At 39.3% G+C, this 22,650-nt stretch overlaps 2 protein-coding genes across 2 annotated transcripts; one reads left to right on the top strand and one right to left on the bottom strand.

Annotated features, from left to right (window-relative positions):
* Positions 1-1,482: 1,482 nt before the first annotated feature.
* LOC131592460 (protein RIC-3-like) lies at positions 1,483-9,559 on the bottom strand. Its single transcript, XM_058863986.1, has 6 exons — positions 9,309-9,559; positions 6,616-6,821; positions 5,386-5,452; positions 4,023-4,113; positions 2,797-2,906; positions 1,483-2,160 (listed from the first exon to the last, which is right to left on the bottom strand). The coding sequence occupies exons 1-6, from the start codon at positions 9,475-9,477 to the stop codon at positions 1,868-1,870; spliced, it is 936 nt and encodes a 311-aa protein (XP_058719969.1). The 5' UTR covers positions 9,478-9,559; the 3' UTR covers positions 1,483-1,867.
* A 4,837-nt stretch (positions 9,560-14,396) lies between these two features.
* Positions 14,397-20,734, top strand: LOC131591970 (glioma pathogenesis-related protein 1-like). Its single transcript, XM_058863137.1, has 6 exons — positions 14,397-14,827; positions 16,986-17,231; positions 17,672-17,784; positions 18,497-18,579; positions 20,354-20,380; positions 20,465-20,734. The coding sequence occupies exons 1-6, from the start codon at positions 14,648-14,650 to the stop codon at positions 20,689-20,691; spliced, it is 876 nt and encodes a 291-aa protein (XP_058719120.1). The 5' UTR covers positions 14,397-14,647; the 3' UTR covers positions 20,692-20,734.
* Positions 20,735-22,650: the final 1,916 nt, after the last annotated feature.

Below are 22,650 nucleotides of genomic sequence, written 5' to 3'. Positions count from 1 at the left end.
CACACGGGCTCTGCCCCCGGCAAACCCCGGCAGCCGGAATCCGAGACTTCGGAACCGCGGCGAGAGAGCGCACGGTGCGTGTTTGTAGCCTGAGTCAGGAATACAGCCGTCACCCCGAGGTAGCTCGGAGCCTTTCGGACAAGGGCTTCAAGTGTCAGCAGCATCCAGCCTCGCGGAGGTGAAAGGCACAGCCGCGATGATTCAAACGCTGCCCCAGGCGGGGAAACGCCGCGGCAAAAGACAGCGGCACCGGTACCTGGAGGAGCAGGACCGACCTGCACCCTGCACACCTGGCTCCCACTCCATCGTTCCCTCAGGTCAATGTCTTTGACATTCGTTCACTTTCATTTATGAGATATTCCAAAGAAAAGCCTCAACGAAACTGGTTTTTATTCCAAACAGTTTCAGTGGTCCTGAATGACAAGAGCAACATTATTTATTTTTTAAAATCAAATTGTACCCAAGTACCAGTTCTGATTCACCCGTTCTGTCTTGGGTAAAAAAATCTGCCACGTCGTGAGAAAACCTGGCTCTGTAGTTAATGAAGTTTTCCACAGTTAGGCAAAATCTGACTTAGTGCAAAACTACTAACACACTGATGTTAAGGATGTATTTCTGGATGCTGCTACTTCCAAGCCTGTGTGATCCAGTTTTAGAACCAAACACATACCATGTTTTTACACCAGAATGAACAATTCATTCCATTTCACTGAGTGACACGATAATAAATTTAGTCCCTTTAAGTACAGTACATTTCCTCCATAAAAACAAATTCACGTGCTCTTTTCCTGAAAGAATAAGGATGCCAGAAGAGTTCAGGCATCATAACTGGCCTACATAAAAGCTATGCAATTATAAAACAAAATGTAACAGTGCTGTACTGTCAGACCTACCTCTAAGGCAATTCCTGTCATTAAAGGCTGGCAGTGTCATAGGTGGGTGCATTAAGTGAACAAAAAAATGAGTAACTAATGAAAGTGTGGACAAAAATGATTCTGGCAAATGAAAACAAATGCTTTTCCTAATACCGAACTAAAAAGGATATCAGGTTGGCATAAAAAGATCCCATGTCCTACAGTTCTTGAAAGGTACATAGCAACACATCTGTCAATTCTGATGTAAAAAAATAGGCATTAAAATGAATCAAAAGGTCAGACTCTATGGTACTAAAACAAATGTGAAACAAAAATACAGTACTAATGAGTATTCATCAGTTATTAGACTCAGCTACTGAGTTTAACCAGTGACAAGTGAGGAAGAAATTAGGTGATCCAGTCTAATACATTAGGGATTAAGCTGACATACAAAACTAAACATCATTACCCAGGAGACTGCAAATTCAGACACCATTATTTTCATATAGTGTCCATGGCTAAATTTCTCTCTCCAAATAAAGAAACTTAACTATGAATGAGTATCAAAGACTTAACCCATACTGGTTTTCACACTCCCAGAGAAAATTTTTCCACAAAGAGCTGAATTCATCAGTGCATGCTCTTTAATGAACTCAAGGAAGTCACAGTTCAAGTGGCATAATGCTTTCTAATTACAAAACATTTATGAAACATCTATTCTTTATAGTCTCAATTACAAGTTATTATAATACTTTAGTGAAGCATCAGATATAATTACAGTGCATTATATACAGAGTACAGAAATATTTTTATAGGGAAAAAATAAATAGAAAAATATGTAAACATCCTGAGTAAAATTCTGCTGCCACTGAAGTCAGTTATAGAATTGTCATAGATACAAGCAAAGGCAGCATTTCACCCCTCTTTTTAAAGCATATAGCAGTGCACATAACTTCATTTCAGTTTAAAGTGCATACAACATTAGAAAAAGAATTCATAAGCTTTTGGAAGTTTTACATATGCAGATTCCATTCATATCTATTGCGTCTCCTCAGTCCCATCTCTTCTTGAGATTCAATGGCATCTCTGTTTATCATTTCTTCATCTTCTACAACATCTGGCTCCAACTGATGTATTTCACATTCACTGTGTAATTCATGCTCTTCTATTTTGTAATCATTATCAATATTCTCAAGCAAATCTTCATTACAGTCATCTTCTCTGTTGTTCATTTCTTTTTCTTGAGAATGTTCAGAAAATGACTGAATGAGATCTTCAAGTTTCTCATTACAAATGTGTCCAAGATCTTAAAATTCCCAAAAAATAATCAAAATTAAAATTTACTGGTAAGGCTCTGAATTTCAGAGTCAGTTTAGAAGTAGAGTTTTTATTTTAATTTTTGATTAATTTAATTTAATTTTTTAATTTTTTTTCCCCCCTCTTTTATTAAAGCCCAAATAATGCAAAATTTCCCCAAATCTCTAATGGACCATTCTTAACATTTAAGATTTCTCTTGGGCTACTATGCAGCTCTTGGAAGTCTCCAATTGAAACTAACATACGATTTGCTGTTTAGTGTTTTATGTAAGCATTACAGCTTCAGAGGTCCCCATCTGGAAATCCTTTACCTAAACTTAGTTCCAGTACTAACAGACTGCTTAGGAACTGATGTTCCAAAAGCCTGTTTCATCAAAACATCAAAACAGAATGTGTGGTCCATCCCAGTTCAATGTCTTGAGCACCTAGTCTTAAATAAATCATGATGTATCAAAAATTTAGAATCGGATATATCTCAAATAGGAAAAATGGTATTCCTCCAGAATCAAACTAATTCCACACAAATTATCTAAGGTGTAGAAGCTGAACATTATTATAGTAAGATATATTTATTCTTTTAAAGTATAAGCTCCTTAATTATCTATCTGTCTGAAAATTAAATTACCTTTCATCTTGTTTTCTGATTTATCCAATCCACTTTCTTTCATCAGTCGTCTAATTGATTGGAGCTGTGTCATTATTTCATCTTTCTGTTCACAAGCTAAAGCATTGACACTAGAAAAAAAAGACAAATGTTAACAGCTGAAAGATTACCTTGGAAGGGAGTGCTTGATAATAATTATTTCAATATTTCTTTCTGTGCATAAATACCATAGTTAAGTTTGTGAAATGTTTAGGTCAAGCTTTCCTTTGAGAACCGTCTCTTGAGAAGTGGCGAGGTCATGACACCATACAACTACTGAATGTCACTGAACTCTAACACTGGAGCCCCAACAGCCAAGGTCAAGTAATGACCACTGAAAGTAACAATTATCCAAAGTACTGTTATTAGCAGTACAACAATGCCTAATACAGAACTTTAGGCTTTGAAGGCTTTTCTCATTCAATGTTTTTTAACTTTCCTCCCCATCACTACTAGAAATTTGTTAGGCAAACTGGCCAGTGAATTTGCTGGTTAATAGTTTCAGCACATATCAAGTTCAGAAGTACATTAAAGAAACAATCAGGAAATTCTGCATGTTTTAACCTGTGTTTCATGAAGGATGGCAGTCTGTGAACACTTTTATTTCTAGTAGGTAAGTTAGCTAGTCTAGCTAACTTAACTAGTTAAGTCTAGCCTCTTAAGGACAGAACTTCTCTAAAACTACAAGGAGTTTTTATATTACTGTTTCCCTTGTCATACTAAAATAGACAAGTTCAATTTCACTGAAATACACACACTTCACAGATTCATTTCAAAACACAAAAATAAGCAGCTATACCTTAATAACTATTTTCTTCTTTTAATTACATCTAATAGAAGAAACTCACTCTGCTACCAAAATCTAATTCCCACAAGGGCTTTCAAGTGCTACTGAGTTTAAGTATATTTTCACTATTAGTCTCCTTTATTCAGTATTAAAGTTCATCTTGTTAAGCCACAGTAATGTGATCATATGTCTTCTGCATTTATGTTCGGTGAACAAGAGATGGGAGGTATCTGTGAAAAAGTTCACAAACGGCAGCATTGGTATTACCTGCAAAAGGCTACAGAAACAATAAATAATCAAAGAAGGTTCCTAAAACTGTTCCTAACCTATATATAAGGATCATTTTTAAGAACTCTTCGTTAACATTCTGGTGAATTTCAGTATACAGGAAACAACACTGAGATTTTTTAGAAACACTCACCAGTTTGAAAGTGGATCCAACTGAGTCAATAAGGAATTTAACATTTTCTCTGTCTGTGCTAGATGTTGCTCCAGTTCTAAAAGCTGATGCTCTAACAAAAACAAACAAAAACAATACAACAAAAAAAGAGGGAGAGGGAAGGAGAGTGGAGGCAGGAGAGAAAGAATATTGTAAAAAATGTCTTTGCAATACAGGGGGAAGAAATGTCAGGTAGTCAATGGGAGGCTTGTGATTGTTTTTCTTCCTTACTTTGACATTTAAAAATATTTTAATCATACTTCAGAAGGTTCTTAGTTTGAGGTTAAAATTCATTCTATAGAGAAGACACATTTTAAAGAAATTATTTTTGTCAGAAAGGGATAGTTTAGTACAACATTAGGATGTTTATTTATATTTTTCATTGGACAGATTCAAAACCAGAAAGTTTCTTTCATCTATAAAATTCTACAATATGAAAAGGGAGTGGTGGGGATAAGAACAGAAGCCTCATTATGTGTGAACAGAAGTCCTTTCTACCCAGCAACCTATCTCCAACAGTGCCCAAACAGAGGACACCTTTGTAGAAACTGAGCAAGAATGTGGAGCTCACCTTCCCAGTCTCAAAAACTATGCAGTTGCAAGACTTTCTGAGATATAAGTACTATATTTATATTTAATATGTTTTCATGCGTTTGTCTATTCACACCTTACAAATACATTTAATGCTTAATGCACTAGAATCAAAAGGAGTCACTCCTCCCAAAATACAACTAAACTTTGAAGAAAGAAGAATGCAACACACAAGGATGATGAGTATAGCAAATCACTGCAGACCTGGTGTACACAGACACCAAAATATGCTGCTAGTTGTCTAATTCACTAAAACTGTGTCTATACAAGGGAGGAAAAGGTATGAAACAGCATCAACTTTGAATGTTTGTGACAAGTTTATCATTTGGCCTAGAAATCATAAATAGGCTCTATAATTGTTTAACCACACTGCTCCACTTCAATACAGTTCAGTTCTAAACCAGATCATTATATTATTTTTAAATACCCCATTTATTTAATTATATTCCATTGAAACTGAAGAAAACTGAACAGATCTTAAATGAGAAAAACATCAGACATTTTAAAGGCTGTGAATCATACTGCATTACCACAGCTGTTTTAAAGAGCATTACATCTGGAGAATTTAAACAAACCTCAAACAAGCATTTCAAACATACAAAATGACAAAGTGGGTTTTTGTAGATTCCTAACTACTCTCAGTAACTTGAAAGATTGTCTTCATTTAGCCAGACTGTATCAATGAAAACATGTTTTGTTCCAGTAGGACATAAGCATTTCTGTTGACCATATGCATTGTGAATGAGTATCTTACCTGTTTCCTTTGCCTTGTCTTCTGTACTTTTTTCCTTTTTGGAGTGACTTTCTTCATGTGACTTCATCTTTAAAAAATACAATCAAGTTAAACAACTTCATCACTATTTGTGTACTAAAAACAAAACTGCATTTAGAACTTTAGTGAAAGTAAACAGCAACCATGAAAATGTGCTACATTAAAGAAACCTTTCTTCTGTGATACCTCCCTCCTGTCTTAAAATAACACTTCTGATTTTAAGCAAATACAACTGGCAAAAGCTGTAAAAGAAAGCAGTTTCAAAAAGAAGCAGAAGTAACCTTCTAGGTTACTGGATCCAGTTATAATTAATTATGATATAGTATTTATTTCTTACAGTAATAAAGATACTATCATAAAAATATTTACATTTTAATCCCACAAGCCCAAGTGTCAAGAATTGTAACACACAAAATACGGTTTTCATGATTTTTAGATCTTATACTAAACCAGGCAGCCTCTATACTCATTTTTCTAAGCTGTGATATTTTTGTCATACACAAGATTAACATGAACTGACTCCAGAAATGAGGATGTTGTCTTCAGTCTTACTCCTGTTCATTTTTATTTTCCCGGAGGGCAAGCAACAATATTCCAGGTGCACTCTCAGCTTTGTAAGTCCTGTAGTAGCTCTTACTATAAATAATACATTTCAAGACTGATGCCTTTTGAAAAACAACCGATCATGTGTTCTCCTTTTTGAATTTACAAACAGTAGAAAAAGTATCCCATAATGCAAATAAACCTGCATGTTGCAACTCCATGATCAAATAAGAAGTCCAAACAAAAGGTTAAGTCTACTTATTATTCTGTCTAACTGCTAATCTATCTAAGACTACTGCTCTGCAGGAATTGTCTGCCTTCTTCCCATACTCAATCTCATGCTGAAGAATGAAAAGGAAGTGAAACACAGACGAGACTTAGGTTACAGACTCAGGTAGCAGCATGGCATAGGTTCTCACATTCTCATTTGAGGCTGCACGACGATTAAGAGTCTCACTTCCTCAAGCATCTAACAATACACAAGCCAGAAGTCCTCAAACAGAATTAGATGCTAAAATTTTAACTTTGGACTTCACATTCAAAGTCAAACAGAGCAAGAAATGGCTTTTGGACAACCATATACATGGGCTCAAAATTAGGAAAACAAACAAGCCAAGCAGTTACATTTCCTCCCAACTACAATAATTTAATATTTTTCCTATGGCTTACCTTAAGAAGTTTGTATGCTGCAAACATTCCCACTCCAAGAGCATACAGTGGCATGAGGGTGAATGCTAACTCTCGACCATTTCCTCTTGTTCTCTCATTTTTTATCTCTTTTTCCATTGCATTTCTCATCTGTTGAATACTCTGGTAAGTATTACTGTCAGAATTCCCTGGATTCCGGTGAACTTGATAAACTGTCTGAGGACTACCTTAAAAATTAAAATGAGAGAAAAACAACAAAGTAAGAAATATAATCAGGAGTCCACAACTGGAATTAAATTGTTTTCTTCTTGTGTAATCACCTTTGTCCATCACTCTTCTAAGATGGTGTGGATAGCCTTGTATCCATTTAAAAAATTAAAAATTATTCTTACATTAACAAGATTCACAGTTAAATCTAGGCTGCAAAAACTCTCAAGCCAAGCTTGGTTTCTTTAATGTACAATTTTTAAGCTTCTTCACAGCAGCACTGGCAAACCCTTAGCAAATCACAGAAAGATATAACAAGAAATAATTTAAATCTTGAAATGAAAGCATACTCAGAGAAACTATTGATAATGCTGAAAACAGTAATAAATATTTTTTCCTTTGCACCAGAAGAACAGAGTTAATTACAAACTGAATTGTCTGGCCTCAGAAAAAAAAGGTTTTGTTGAAATACGCTGTGCTGCTGCTTTCATTATTTTGGCAGTAAACTCAGTTTTACATGGATATTCCCACAGGCTTAGAAGTACTGTACTTCTGCAAATCAAATATTTAGCAGCACAAGATTATACAATAGCCAAGAGATGCAACCTTGGAAGCCAGAAGTATTTTTGCACGTAATTTGCCTGCCAGAACAGGGAGCAGATGAGAAAACATACAGTGTCATTGTTCAACTTAGGAAACAGATTATTTCGTAGTTAAATCAAGGGTTCATGGGACATGCACATATGGAACAGTACCATCAGCTAAAGAATGCAGATGCTTGCAGAGACAGACAGCAGGGGATTGGGGATTGTGAAGTTTTACACTGATGTCTCAACTGAGTGCCTAGACTTACAATTTCAAACGTAACGTATCAGAACTGAGTATGGCTATGGCAAGGATCTCATTCCATAAAAACTCCCAAGCAAAAGACCATTATGCAAATCACTACTTATCAATTAATACTGTAACAGTGGCATTTCAGGAACTCACAGTAACATAACTCAAGTGTACAAAGCACAGCCATGATCAGATAGAGAAAAAATCAATGCTACACAAAACCTAAATGCTCTAGCTCAGACAATCAGAACTCAAACTACCTTCATCATTCAGTGCAAATTCAGCAGGCATCGTCCTTACAGGACAAGTTGATTTAGACTTGCTAAAATTGCATTAACTAATTTAGAAATTACATTTTTTATTATATATATTTTTCCACCTTTCAGAATGTTTCATGTTGATTCCTAATTTTAGATTTACACTCACCTTTTTCCTTAAGTTCTATTTGTTTTAAAAGTAAATAAGAAGTTTTACTAAAATAGTTACTATCACAGATGAAAAAGATTTCTACAGATCATACAAATAAGATGTGGCAACGGAAACACCTTGGTGGTGTCTGGTTTTCTCCACCTTGTTAGAGAAGAGGAATGTTGAATCCTGGTGAAGTCCAGTGTCCTGCACCAAGTTTATCCCACAGAAGAAATGGCAAAGTGAGTTACTAGCCAAGCAGGAAAAGAGAACCACCCAGAAGGTGAGAATAGGAGATCTGTCTGAAATTTATTTTACTCAGTGCTGGGCCAGTACTTCAGTAGAATCACAGGCATTTGAACGGTTTCTCTTTTTTTTTAGGATTTGGTTTTAAAATAATTTGATCTATAGGGAATATACAGCTACCTTATAAATAAAAAATACTCAGGCAAAACAGGCCAGCAAGAGCTTATGAAGCACAGTGTTGGGGAGGATGAAACAGGTAGGAAGATGATGGTAGCAGCTCAAGCCTCCATTTTTCTGCCAGCTTTTTCTTCCAGACAGATTTGGAGGATTACAGCAACTAGGCATCTCTCGGTTTGAAACACCTTGGAAGGCATCGTCAATGAATCACACAGCTACCTCACAAAACCAGGCTTTTTGTGATTGTCAAAACAAAGGTGTATCCTTCGACCCTGAGCTAAATCGTGACATGCACTGGTATGACTTAATATACGTGGATATTCAGCTATAGCTGCTGCAAGCAGTAAACTCTGTAACCCATTCATTGATACCTTTTCTAAACAAGCATCTTGCACTCTTTTTTAATATACTGGCGGACAGATTTTGTATGACTCTGTGCGTATATTTACTAAAAGCAACACTCGGCTTCCTTATTGCAATAGATCTTTCCCTGTGACACCTCTCAGCTCGTGTGTTCGACTGCGCCCCTCCGGGCACTGCTCGTCACACCGCCCCTCACTTCCAATTATCGGGTGTGTTCTGCACTTAAGAGCAGTTTTGGTAAGACAACACAGACAAAACCCAAAGCACTGGCGAACCAGAACAGCAGAACGCCGCAGGAGGTGGGGGTGTTTAAGGCGCACGCAGGCCAGCTCGATGCGGTCTGACCAGGCCCGTGTACCCCCGGTGCCTCCCGCCGGACGAGGGCACATCCCTCTCGGCTCCTGGGGTTCCTTTCAAGCCCGCCCGAGCCCGCGGCGGCTCCCGCACGGAACCCGCGGCATCGCCCCGGCTACTACCTCTGCCGTGCTGACGGGGATCGTAATGGCCGGGGCCGGCCTTGCCGCCCCGCGGAGACCGGCCGGGCCGCCCTCCGCCTCCTCCCCCGAACATCCTGGGCATGACGACGAAGACGCAGAGCACAAGCACGGCCGAGACCAACACCTGCTGCACGGCCGACAGCGCCATGGCCGCCGCCTCCCCGCCGCCTTCCCGCGGCCGGGCCGCGCCCCACTCCCCACGGCCCGGCACAGCGCCCCCGGCGGCACGGCACGGCACAGCCCGGCCCCACGGCCCGGCACAGCGCCCCCGGCGGCACGGCACGGCACGGCACGGCACGGCACGGCACGGCACGGCACGGCACGGCACGGCACGGCACGGCACGGCACGGCACGGCACGGCACGGCACGGCACGGCCCCACGGCACGGCCCCACGGCACGGCCCCACGGCACGGCCCCACAGCGGCAGCGACCGAGTCAGGCGGGCTCCCTTTCAAAGGCACACACGTGAGCTGTATTCCCAGGGCTGAGGGGCAGGTCCGGTGGCAAATGAAAACTTTTGGTGGAAAGCGTTAAACAGAAGCGAAGAAAACGCAGAAAAAGCAGATGTTTGATGCTTAGTCCGCTTAGCGCCACAAGAGGAACATGTTAGCAAAGGGCAGCTAAATGACGTCCTGAACACACTTGGGAGCACACATTTATTCAGCAAAGAATGCCCTTTGCTTGGGTAGGTTTTAAGATAAAGGCAGATAAGGGGAGGGGTCGTGATTTTGGAAGTGATGAAGTTTTTGCAAAAGATGACACACAGTTTTAAATGCTCAGGAACATAAAAACCTTGAAAAGTTATGACTGAAAGTATGGCTTGAAAAAAACCAAAGGCCTTAGGGAGGAAAGAGTATCAGCAGCCAGTGTAGTTAACTGTGAAGTCCAAAAAGAAACTAAGAGTGAACTGAAACATATGGACAGCAGTAAACCTAAGCCATGATTCACAGCATCTTCTATTAAGATATAAAATCGGGTACTTTAATGGTAAACATTCTGAAAAACAGTCATGACTGGAAGACAAATACAGAAGATGGTTCATGTTCAGGAATCAGCTGCAAAGAAGTAAGAGGTAATAGAATGAGTTACTGGCCAAGAATTGGCACATTTACTTCATTAAACTGTCTTTGTAAAATGCCCTGATGTGTATTTAAAGCCATACCATAGGAAGAGTAAATATTTGTTTCCAGAGGCTCTCTTAAAAATACTTAAAATATTTGTACTATTGAATCTACAGTATCTGTGCATTTTTACTTTGAATTAATTTTTATGTATCAAATCAAAATCCTTAATGACCTGTTCAACAATAAAACACAAAAGGTTTCCTGTTTAATTAACATGCCAGCAATTCCTTGCCTGAAGACAAAACTGCATTTCAAATATCTTTTCAGTTGCTAGCAAGTGCTGTTACAAAGTTAATTTTCAACAGTGAAGGGAGGAAAAACTTGTCTAATGAAAATAGTTCGTATTTCTGTGCTGCAATAGAAAAAGTCAATTAAAATAAAACAGAGGTACTTGCCTAAATAAGGGAAAGTATTTCTTTATGAAACTCCAGCATATGATATTTATCTGCTGATTGCTGACTGGTTTAATCTGATTGTTTAAGATTTTGTTGTGACTCAACATTGTGCAACTATTTCACCTTTCATCCTTTGTAGACTTGGGATGCAGCTTTGGCACAGACTGCAAGGGCATTAGACGAATGCATTTTTGAACATAACATATACTTAAGTAAGAAACATCTGTACCATTCTAATTTCACATTGTTATAAATTTGTATTGTGATATTGGCTTTCGCAGATGAATCTTATATGTTAAATACTTTTTAGCTATGTATGTACTTTTTTCTTACTAACAAGTCTTAAGCTTAAAAGAATTTCCTAGGTACAAGGCAAGGAAACCCCAGAGGGCAAGGACAGTGGGGCCCAAGCTGTTATCAGGAGAACAATGGAGTCCAAACTGTTATCAGCGAAAGATATGAAGCCCAGATACCCTCAGAGGAAGGATGACGGGGCCGGACTCTTATCAACAAGTGACCATTTGCAGGAGAAAGGAAACCAAACTCCAAAATAATGCTCATCAGCAAGAATAATGATGACCAGCAAAAATAGTGCTGACCAGCAGAAAATTAAGTTGTGCAAAAGCATGATCTAAGAAGGCAGAACCAGGGAGGGGACACACTTTGAATATGCATTAACCCCTCACAGCAGGGGGGGATAAAAAGAGTGTTCCTGAGATACCAGGTGTGTTCCTGGCAACTCGCCAGGGCACCCGGCCGTTTTAACCTTTTGCGTTATTCCTTTTGTCTCCTAATTGTCTTTTTATTTATATTAAATTCTTTTTATAATTTATTAAGTGAATCTCGTTTTTAAGAACATCTACTGGGGAGAATATTTGTATTGAAGGTCATGAAGTTTCTGATGCTGCTGATGCCATTAAATTGGTATGGTGAGGTCAGATTGTTCATTTTCACAGTGCAGAACTGTACTGAGGTTTGTGGTTGTTACATTCAAGTAAGAGTTGTCTTTGGTAAAATGTGTATGGTTTAGTGCCTACCATATAAATCAGTACCATCTGTAAACAACACAAAGATGTACATACGGTAGCAACTGGCAGCCCAGTGTCTTTTTTAATATCAAGCAATTACTGCATTATCCCTGCACTGGCTCACCTCAGTACCTTGTACAATTATTCGCTCTTCTTGTCCACAGTATCAACCTCACTGAAAGCCTCACTTCTTATTTCATTGCATGATTACTACATTAACTTTATAAAATAATAATTTCAAGTTCTCTAGTTACCAAGCCACAAGGTTCAGAATTCTTTAAGTCTGGAGATGCTGTTCAAAGTAATCACAGTAATTGCAGAATATCTGCGGGTATTCCTTAGCAATAATGTCAGTACAAGGATAAAATCCAGCCAAAGAAAGTTTTATTCCTTACAGATCTCATAAAAAAGAAAAGAACAAATAATCAACAACTAATTTTATTTCTGATTTTAACTGAATTAAATACAGTTTGGTTAGTCACATGCAGAAGGTATTGGAAGGATCTCCTAAGAAAAAGCAGATGCCTAAACTGTAATGCCCATCTTCTCTTAAGTTTGGCAGGTAACACTCTTTGGTCTAAAAACATGTACTGTCAAAGCTACAAAGTTTACAAAGCTAAGTGTGAACTTAAGTTTCGCACGTAAGTTTACAGGAGTAATCATCCAGATCACTTCAAAATTACAGTAAAACTGTCTGCATTCTAGTCCCATACAAATTGCCTCCTCTGTTAATTGTAAAACTGTTTACAACTTCATTATTACAAAATAATTTTAGTATTTTTAGCTTTTAATGAATCCAACAAAATGGCTTCTTACAGAATAACTCTTGTAGAAATTCAACACCACCACTGCCCTGTCCTGTAATCTGTTTTCTGCCCTGAGGTGCCGTTGTGTAATAGCAGCAGCAATGCATGTCAGAATATTAGTTTATTAACAGGTCTGGAAGGCCTAATTGCAGCTGCCTAATCCTGTGGACAGAATAAGAAAACCCAGCAGATCCACCCCATTTGTTCAACTGAACCTAGTAAATCAAGGTCAGACCTTCTATCCCCAACACAAGGAACAATACTCTGTGGGGAAGTTGAGGATTCGAGAACAAAATTAAATGTAATTCCACACGTTCCAAGGCATTGTGGATATATGTAATAGGATGTAATTCACCAGTTTTTAGTCCTCTGACTAAATAGAGCATTAAGGAAAAATTAAAAATCTGGTTTTATTTTTCCAGCCATTTTGAACTAAAAGTAGGTCAGAAGTGTGAAAGTGGGATGTAAACATGGGGGAATTTTTCAAAATCATGAGGCTGTAAAGCTTCTTGCATGTACCCAGCTCATGATGCTAAATTTCATTTGAGATCTGTGGAAGGTCAGGCAATGGCTTGTATTGTCCAGACTATATAAAGTGATATCCAAATCCCAAAACTTAATTGTTAAGATCCATTGCTTAATGCTGGCAAAAGTCAAAAACTCTCTTCTTGGGAAAATATCATAGATGCTCAAGGGCAGGCTGAACTTCTGCTTTAATTACAGATAGAGTCACTAGATGGAGCCAGAAATGCAAGAATGCATTTTATAACTTAGACTATACTAGACTCATCAAAACTTCCTACTGCATAAAATCTCAGTTCATTTTCCAAACACAGAATTTCAGCTGCATACATATATAAGTGCAAGATCACTGTACTGTTAAATTAATGGTGCAGTTTTAGCATGGTGATTTTTTGGTGTAAATTGCATGTAGTTGTAATATAATCATGGTTTTATATTAAGTCTGACCGGCAAAACTGAGCAGGGAATGAGACCCATTAACGTATTTTGCAATCTGTTAGCAACAAATTTTCCCTGTAAACCTACCTAAAACTGGGCTACAAGACCTTAGTTCTTAAAACACATGGTTCTTCTTATGCTCTTGCATATTTGTACAATTTGGCTTAGGTTTGAAAAAAAAAAAATCAGCCAGCTTGTGGAACAGTTGGAGAGACAATAAAAATGCCAATACACACCATCCTACTGTCCTGAGGTGGAATGTTGTACCAGGAGTGATAATCCTGTTGCTGCTCCCTAGGAGCACAGGAAGACTTCTCCAGTGATTTCAGGCTAGCAGGTAATAGCAAATAACTAAGGAGGAGACAATCAGTACATACTCAAGCTTGGGATTTCCAAATTTTATTTTTGTTACATGCCAAACAAGACCAGAATGTCTGTTCTGCAGCAAGGTGCTGTTCAGGAACCCATTTTTTTTTCCTCCTGCTGAAGCACAGATTTCCTGATTCTGTTTATTTCTTGAGTAATTCTGATATGGAAGCAATGTCCTGCAACATAATTGTAACTAAGCTGGGATGACTAAGAAGTGCTATTGGAAAATCAGCTAAATAGCAGATTTCTGTTTTGTCAAAGCTGCATTTTTTTATGATTGATGCAGGTTTTAAGAAAGCTGTTCAGCAGCATCTCTTCAGATAAGACCAAGAATCACAGAATGGTTTGGCAGTCACCCAAGATGGAGCACACTCAAAGAAAAGACAGAAGCATATTTGGAGTGTTGGTCCTTGCTGATATGTATGGCAGATGCCTGTTTCACACTCTACTCTTTGACTGCCAGCTATGATGTCAGATAGAGTTGTTACCTGATTAAGCAATTGCTCATCGCTTCCTGTTTGACACTTTCAAGTGCTTCCACACCCGGGGGACAGCCTCTGAAAAACTGCTTGCAAGTATCATCTCCAGCTAAGAGATTTTTCATTTTAAAGCTTAGGAAAAAACACTGGAGAATCATGAAAATCACATTTTTCTTTGCTGCATTGTTCTTACTGGATTTCTTCACTTTCATTCCTGCTAATCTGCAATATCCCTTGCCTGACATAGAAGATGCAAAGTTCATTGAAGATTGTGTGAGAACTCACAACACATTTCGATCCAAAGTGAATCCACCAGCCAGCAATATGTTTCGCATGGTAAGGTGGTGTTTGTGATCTTTTTGAAATTATTATAGATTGAGCTACTGATTTAGCCCATCTTTTTCTTCATTTGTATTGTGCTATTCTTTCTATTTCAGTTAATGATTTCTGTAACATACATGTTGGTTCTTTGTATGAAATAGAAAATACATTATTTTTCACAGTATTATTCAATTTTAATAATTTGAAGGTAATTTCATTTTTAGTACAAGATTTAGCTACTCTCATCTTCAGACAGAGAAAAGGGCTGTGTTGCAAAAAACAGTGTTCAGTTCTTAGTATGTCATCTTCCTTTTTCTAAGAGAGATAGTAATCTGTTTTATGTCAGGTCAGGTTTCACACGATGAAGCTGTTTGGCTTTTAAAAAGTTTCTGAGTAGGCAGTCTGCAACAGGATTTGTTGAAAATCTATAATCTCCTGTTGTTTCTTCTAATCTAGAACATGTGTCGAATAAAGGGATTTTCCAGGATATCCATTTAGATACCTGATCTTCATTTGCTGTAGCAGGATTTGAAGAGTAGGGATAGTGATATCTAGGATGAAAAGCAGCTTGCTAGAAATGCAGTGAATAGCAGAACAGGTTATGGATAGGTCACAACATAGGCTCTTCAGTGGAATATATAAAGAAAAATGTGTGTAGCTAGCTGAGGGAGATAACCCCAGTCAGTGCATGTCACTTCTCTGAGCCCTCCAGCAGTGCTGCATAGCTGGAAAGGAAGTTAAATGCATAACCACATGCAGAGTATGAGTTATTTCAACAAATGGAAGCTCATAGTAAAGGGATGAGAGTACCAACAACTTCAATTTCTTGCCATGTTAAAAATGATGTTTAATTAGAAAAGCCAGTGCACAAGACCAAACTTACCTGCTCAGACCAAAGACCCAGCAACTCTGGAATAACAGCAGGATGTATATATTTAAACCTATTGAAGTAAAGGTGTACTTACACTGTGTCCAATGATGGTACTTACAAGCTCTTGTAAAATGGATTTTTTTTTTTTTTTTCAGCCTTGAGGTCATAAAAGTTTTTACCAGTTCTAGCATCTCATAGCACAGCCTAACCACAGGTTGTGTGTTGCTATTTCCTGGTGTTTGATTTGGGCCTGTTAATGCCTAGCTTCATTTAATAGTGTGTGGTCTTCCTATTGCAAGACGCAAGCTAATGGTGCTTATTTACCTGTTTCACACAGATGTCCAGATGTCTCTGACTGAAGCTGCAGAGCACTCTCTGTTGCTATATGAAAGCCCTCTGAACTTGAAGATGATTGTCTTTCTCCAGGTTCTCTCTGGCCTTTCTAGTTCTAGTGTACCTTTCTTGAGGTGGAGTGCTGTGCTGCACACAGCATTTAACAGGACTTCTGCAGAATTGTGATTATATATGTGGTTTTATTCTCCGTTCCTTTGCAAAGAGTTTCTAATACTTTGTTTGCTTTTTAGTCTACTACTTTCAAGTGGTAATAGCCATCTCCAAACCTCTTATTAGGAACGCAAACTCAATTTTTTCTCACATCCCTGAACTTGAATTTCCCCGTACTGAACTTGACCTGCCAGCATAAAATCTGAAAGCCTGCCAGGCTGGTTTGTTAAATTATCATTTGTGCCTCTTTGGATTGGGAGTGTTTCTTCTCAGTCCAGCAGAGATGAGTGAGTCTTTTATTTGCTTTGTCCATCTGCTGAGGAGGGAGAAAAGAGGAAGAAGGAACTGAGGAAGGGAGCAGCTGTGACTCTCCCTTCTGTCCTGGCCAGCAGAACAGAATTCCTATCTGGCCTGGTAATAATTGCCAAGTGAAAATCCCTGGACAGCCAACATCTCCTAGGCACAAAGTCCCCCAAGCCTCTCTACAGCTGGAAGTTTCACACAGTGACCCCTTCCAGGTGTAGCAGCTTAAAGACTAGACTCCAGCTCTAAATATGTTAACAAGTCAGATACAGCAGGACAGTGGATAGATCCTGAGTGTCTTGAAATAGCTAAGGGAGAAAGAAGATGAAAATTTGTTATGCAAGTAGAAATGTCAAGTAAAAGAAAGAAACTGAAGGCAGGGATAGGAAGCAGAAAAGGGGAAAAGAATTTGTAACAAGTTTCTGTTTAAAAATGTCTGAATTCAGCTAAGTGACTGCAATGCAGGTTATAGTACATTTTCTTCCTTTTCTACAGTCCTGGGATGCTGCTTTAGCTAAGAGTGCCAAAGCATGGGCAAAGAAGTGCAAGTTTAACCATAATATACACCTTGACATGCCAGGAAAAATGCATCCCACCTTCCCATTTGTTGGAGAAAACATCTGGACTGGTACAGCCCGCATCTTCTCTGTGGATGCAGCTCTCAGGTCCTGGTTTAATGAAGTCAGCAGCTATGATTTCAGCACAAATACATGTAGTGACAAGTGTGGTCACTACACTCAGGTGAGTCTTACATGCCCAGTGCTTTATAGTCTAACATATGGATAGTCTAATATATATATGTAGTCTAATTTCACTAAAGATCTGAGTACAGGTTTGGAACAGATTGCTTTAGAACAGGAATTACAGCAGGGCTTTGCACCCCCCCAGTTTATTGTTGCATGAGATTGGAAATAAATATTAGGAGCCCCAGGGATGTCAAGTTCTACTTCCAATAATGGTGGAAAGGGATTATCCCCTGGCAATTTCATTTTACAGGGGAGCCAGATAAGTGCAAAAATGGCTATTCATCCGTCATTTGTCCCAGCTGCCCTTCGGGTTAAGTTGTTCCTGTGTCAGCTGATTTAAATACCCCTGTGATACTTCCCTTCTCCTTCTTCCCTTAATGCTGTTGCTTTGGCAGTATTTGAACAGTGTGTTACGTGTTTCCTTTTGTCCTGTAGGTTATCTGGGCAGAGAGCTACAAAGTTGGCTGCGCAGTTCACTTCTGCAATACAGTTGAAAATTTTCCAGGACTGTTCAAAGCAGCACATTTTGTTTGTAACTATGGGCCAGCATAAGTTATTTGTGCCATTTGGGGTTTTCTGGTTTGTTTTTGGTTTTTTTTTTTAAATATCCCAACGGATCTGGCATCAGATGCCAACAATGATGGGTGCAGTTGTAACAAATTTCAGAATAAGCTACATCCTCATGTCAATATCCAAGGAAAACTTTCCCTGGCCAGTGGGAACAGAACCTACTGGACATAGCTGGGACTGCCAAAAATCTGATTCTAAAAAAAGAAGGACTGCAGATTAGAGCTCAGACCACTCACCATAATGCAGATGGTGGAAGAAAATCTGTTTTGACTTCAACCTGCAGGAAAAATGGGGAAGGTGTAATCTTCCTGCTTCAGAAAGATTACATCTTTCTCTGTCCCTATGCAAATTTCAAACAAGACAGTAATTTAAGAAATATAAGGAAGACAATCCTCTAGTTTATCTGGTATCTTGCAGTGTTTCTACTTACTTTTTCATGTTTGGTTTTTTAACCCAGGTGGGTAATGAGGGACTAGCGGCAAATTCTTGTATGCTTGCAATATTACAGTATTGCCTGAGAATTCTCAATTTCCAGTGGCAGGAGTCAACTTCTTCCTATGCCAGTGAGAGTTTTAATCCAATCTAGAAGGAATTTCAAACAATTACAATGACCAGTTTTTTGATTAGAGTATTCCCTCCCCTTGACAGCTTTTCAGTGGCAGCTAACAAAATACTGTTCCTGTCTTGCAGGGGGAATTACCCAAGAAAACCATATAAAGAAGGACAGCCATGCAGTAGATGCAGTAATGACAAGTGTGTAGACAAGCTCTGTGGTAAGACCAAAGTGATCAAGTAAGAAAATTGCATAGAAATAAAAGTGACATAATTAGCAGTGGAAAAACAACAACGAGTCAATTTGCGCTAAGTGCATAGTGGGTCTGTAGCACACCATATAGCAACAGTACCAGACTCTGGGAGGAATAGGGTAAGAAGAAAATAACTGAAATACTTTGCTGTTGAAGGCTCTCAGAAGTAGAAGCCAGAGTTTCTGATGCAGGGAAATATCAGACTGTTTTCTCCCTTATATCTGGTCAGGAATTCAAATCCAAAATTTTAGCCTCAACAAACATTCACTGTCTAGTTCTTCTCTCCTACCAGACACAGGAAACCTATCTTCTGTTCTTTTGCATGTTTAGCGTGTCCTAACACATTTTCCAGACAACTGTATTTCTGAACTAATAATAAGACTGTACCAGGAAGCAGTTATTTCTAACTTCCACAATTTTCTTAAAAACAGCAGTGAGATCTTGCTTGTAAATCTTTTCCCTGCTATGCTCAGTGTTATCGGAGTGCTGGTGGAAACTAATTAAATGAACAGTTGTAACAGAGCTCAGAAGGCTCAGGGGATGAGGATTTTAATCAAATCTCAAGGAACAATTAATAAAGGACTGGTAACCCCTTTGAAGCAGACCTGTAGCAGCTGTGGCATGTCTGACCAGTGTTGGGAGGCAGTGTAGAGCTGAACCCGCACAGCCCACTCCAAAACCCTGCAAAGATGCAACAATGAAAGAAAGGAGTATGGTTGGAGTAAAAACCTGTCTGGAGTGGAGGTGTTCCCTGAAACATCCTACCTGGGCCTGGAAGAGAAGTGAGCAATGGCAAGGAGCTCAGCCTGCTCCCTCCTCCCTTTCGCCCCTCTAATGAGCCAGAGCAACTGTGCTGGATCTGTCTCTTCAGTGTCAGGGTGTGGGCAAAGCAGGGAAGCACACAGCCTGAGCCCCGTCACTCTGAGTCTGCTCCAAACAGCAATGGACCTTTATGTCAATTCATCTAGTCCCAAACTGGGCAATGTTTTAAATAAGCAGGATAAAGGAGATGCAGCAATGTCTTAAATCAAATATAAATTTTATACAGTGGTTTAATGGGCCTGGTCTTTACTAGCCAGGCTCTAGACAGCTTTAGCTGTAGAAATTATTGAGCATTTGGTACTCTTACTTCCTCCTGTAATATCCTGGCTGACTCATCTGAATGTCTCAGACTGACACATCAGAAAAAAACCCAGAAATATCTCAAAGACTAGGGGGAGGGACAGGAGAAACAAAGTATTTAAAAGGTAAGCGTTAGATCCTACCACCTGCTTTTACCTTTTCCTCCTATAGGACAAATGAGGAATTTCAGTAGGATACACATAGGCAATCCTGCAAATGCATCAAGACTTTTAGTAAAAGTGTAGTTCTGTGATAAATCAGTAGTTATATTTCTCTGTCTGTAACTACTTAAATTGGTATGTGTAACAATTTTAAATATTAAATATTAAATATTAAATATTCCATGTTTTGCTATTTTTCATTCCCTCATCTCCATGACAAAAATTCTTCCTGATACAGCTGGTTTTTCTGCTTCTCTTTCAATTCAATACAAAAATATAAACTCCATACCAGTTGGGAGCCTGCTTTTGCTGGCCTGCTTCCCCCTTGCAGGATGTTTTTGGCATTAACTGGCATCATCAGTGCAATCAGCCAGGCACCAGCAAAGGCTTACCTCTTTACATTTAGAGCCACCATTGAATGGTACTCACATTATTTTCCTCTTCTGATCTCTTTGCAGAAAATGCGAAACGTGAGAAGCTGATAAGTACGTATCAAATAATTCTTAATGGCTTTCCTGTAAGTATGGCTAAGACTAGGTCTTAATATCAGTTTCTTCACTGACATTTAGGTTATGCCAACTGGTATCCCGACTGGGATACACAGCCCCAGCCACCACGGCCCCGGCCCCCCAGGCCTCCTGTGCCATCAGACGTCCCACCTGCTGAGCATCCACAGCCTTCTTGTGACCAATACTGCCTTAGTGTTTTAATTTTAAGGCCACTGTTTCTCGTATTGAGTGCTGGTGCTGTACTTCTAGTACAACAGAAATTTCCACACATGTTTTTTTATAAGTAATGATCGATTAAGATACTGATTGTGATCCTACCGCTGTATTACTCTCACATAATTGGCACACATTTAAAAAAAACATTTGGTCATCTCTCATTATCCAGCAAAGGAAAGGCTTTTCACTCAAGGCAAGATATAAGTGGCTATGCATAGAGGTAGTATAATTTATTGGAAGTAGCTGAAACATGCTCCTATGTCTGTACAAGCCTCTTAGCTCTAGGGGTAGGTTGCTAGAGGGACCACAGAAACTAGATATTATTCCATGTGCTAACAATCCTTCTGGAAGCCTGGGGCATCACAAAGACATGTGTGAAGTGGCACACTTTATCCAAAAGAAGCAATAATTCATCTTCATTAACCTTCAGTTATCCCAGATGCAATTTCCCCCAGATAATGGAGATTTAACTGTATATATTACTTTTTGTAAACAGGAATAAAGCTTGCCCTTTGCTATATTTAGCCTATGTGTGGCAGTGTCCATTACTCTATTGTTAGTTGTACTGTTTAGTTCTTCTCTCAGAGTTAATCCTTGTTCGTAAGGAGAAGAATACCAGGGAAAGTTGACAGAGTAAGAATTAAAGCGGTGTGTCAATGGGGAAAGCCTAATTTTAGGATGTGAGATGGTGAAAATATCTTAAATGCAGAGTAGATTACAGCCATTGTGAGCTTTCAGGCAGCAGGAAACAGAGATGGAAGATTAAATGGGCCCAGGATAGATTCTGGTTTAGAAATGGAATATCTCAGCCTCATTTAAAACGTCCAAACCCCTGATGGATTCAGCTTGTTTTAAGAGACATTTAGCCCTCAACCTGACTCCCATTGTTCCAATATATGTTTGTTAGTGAGGGGAATCTTTCAAGCTAGGAGATACTGACTGATATTAGCAATGCATAACTGTGCTATCAATATTTGAAGCTGTTTTTTTTCCTCCTTTGCTCTAAGAACAGTGACTCAAATTCCGAGCCACATTGCAGCTTGTCATCCCACAGAATAAAAATGGGCCCAAATCAAGGTTCTTGTTAATAGATTCCTTGGGGTAGATTAGAGTGAAATGACACTGAATGGCCAGTATATAAATAAACAAATAAATATATGGATAAATAAATAAGGCAGCTTTATTTTATAACAATCTGGTTGTAGTGGAAAGGAAGAAAACATATAAGGAAAAGAGAAAAAAGCAACAGCCTTAATAGCATGTAGTTTCATCAAAAGAAGAAAATTTATCCAAAACTTTTCTGCAATACATAGCGATTGCTATTAATAGGATTACTGGGACCAAAGAAATCGTAACAAAGAAACCTGAAGGAGAGGAGAGACGACTGCCCACCACAATTAAAGAAAGAAGGAAAAAAAGAGACAAGGCTGCTACACCTCTAATCTGAACTTGTAGCTTGATTTCCTTATTCTCATAGCAGTGTTCTTGAAATATGACTCGTTTCCTGTGACTAACTGTGCTCAATAACCATGGCTAAGGTAAGTCCAGCCCACGAATCTTCTAAGCAAAATGCTGCTGGTAGAGCTAAAACCACTTCGTACAGCCAAAACACTCTGCTTTTAAAGAGCATCTGCTGGAAGAGCAGATGTTGAGAAGCACGACTGTAAGGAAGGGCTAATGACATTTGCAGTGTATGCCTTAAGCAAGTGCTCGGTGACGGAACCGGTTGAAGAAAACTTCCTCGGTGCCTGTGCACAAACCGCAGAAATGAACTGACTTTCCGCGCTGGCCCTGCGGGGGCAGGACCGGCGCTGATACTTTTCCCGGCGGCGTTCCATTGCGGTGTGCTGTAGTGCGAGTGAGTAGCAGTACAAGCACAGGCAGCGGGGTCTCAAACAGGACACTCGGCTTTGGGGGTGCCCGCCCGAGCCCAGAGCAGCCGCGGCCCTCAGCCCACAGCCCGCGCCCGCCTCGCCCCGCCCCGCCCCGCCCGCTGAGGAGGGCCAGGCCACGCCCCGCTGCCCTCAGGC

The sequence above is a fragment of the Poecile atricapillus genome, chromosome W (assembly GCF_030490865.1).
Source record: "Poecile atricapillus isolate bPoeAtr1 chromosome W, bPoeAtr1.hap1, whole genome shotgun sequence".
Classification (NCBI taxonomy): domain Eukaryota; kingdom Metazoa; phylum Chordata; class Aves; order Passeriformes; family Paridae; genus Poecile; species Poecile atricapillus.
Note: the sequence above shows the minus strand (reverse complement) of the source record. Positions and strands in the feature narration are given on the sequence as shown.

What these genes read in the sequence shown, in the direction of transcription:
- LOC131592460 (XM_058863986.1), bottom strand. Translation starts at nt 9,477, where the DNA reads ATGGCGCTGTCGGCCGTGCAGCAGGTGTTGGTCTCGGCCGTGCTTGTG. An exon ending in AGACAAGGCAAAGGAAACAG is followed by an intron (nt 4,114 to 5,385) that starts GTAAGATACTCA and finishes TGTTTTTGTTAG; the next exon opens with AGCATCAGCTTTTAGAACTG. An exon ending in TTGGATCCACTTTCAAACTG is followed by an intron (nt 2,907 to 4,022) that starts GTGAGTGTTTCT and finishes TTTTTTTTCTAG; the next exon opens with TGTCAATGCTTTAGCTTGTG.
- LOC131591970 (XM_058863137.1), top strand. Translation starts at nt 14,648, where the DNA reads ATGAAAATCACATTTTTCTTTGCTGCATTGTTCTTACTGGATTTCTTC. An exon ending in CCAGCAATATGTTTCGCATG is followed by an intron (nt 14,828 to 16,985) that starts GTAAGGTGGTGT and finishes CCTTTTCTACAG; the next exon opens with TCCTGGGATGCTGCTTTAGC. An exon ending in GAAACGTGAGAAGCTGATAA is followed by an intron (nt 20,381 to 20,464) that starts GTACGTATCAAA and finishes ACTGACATTTAG; the next exon opens with GTTATGCCAACTGGTATCCC.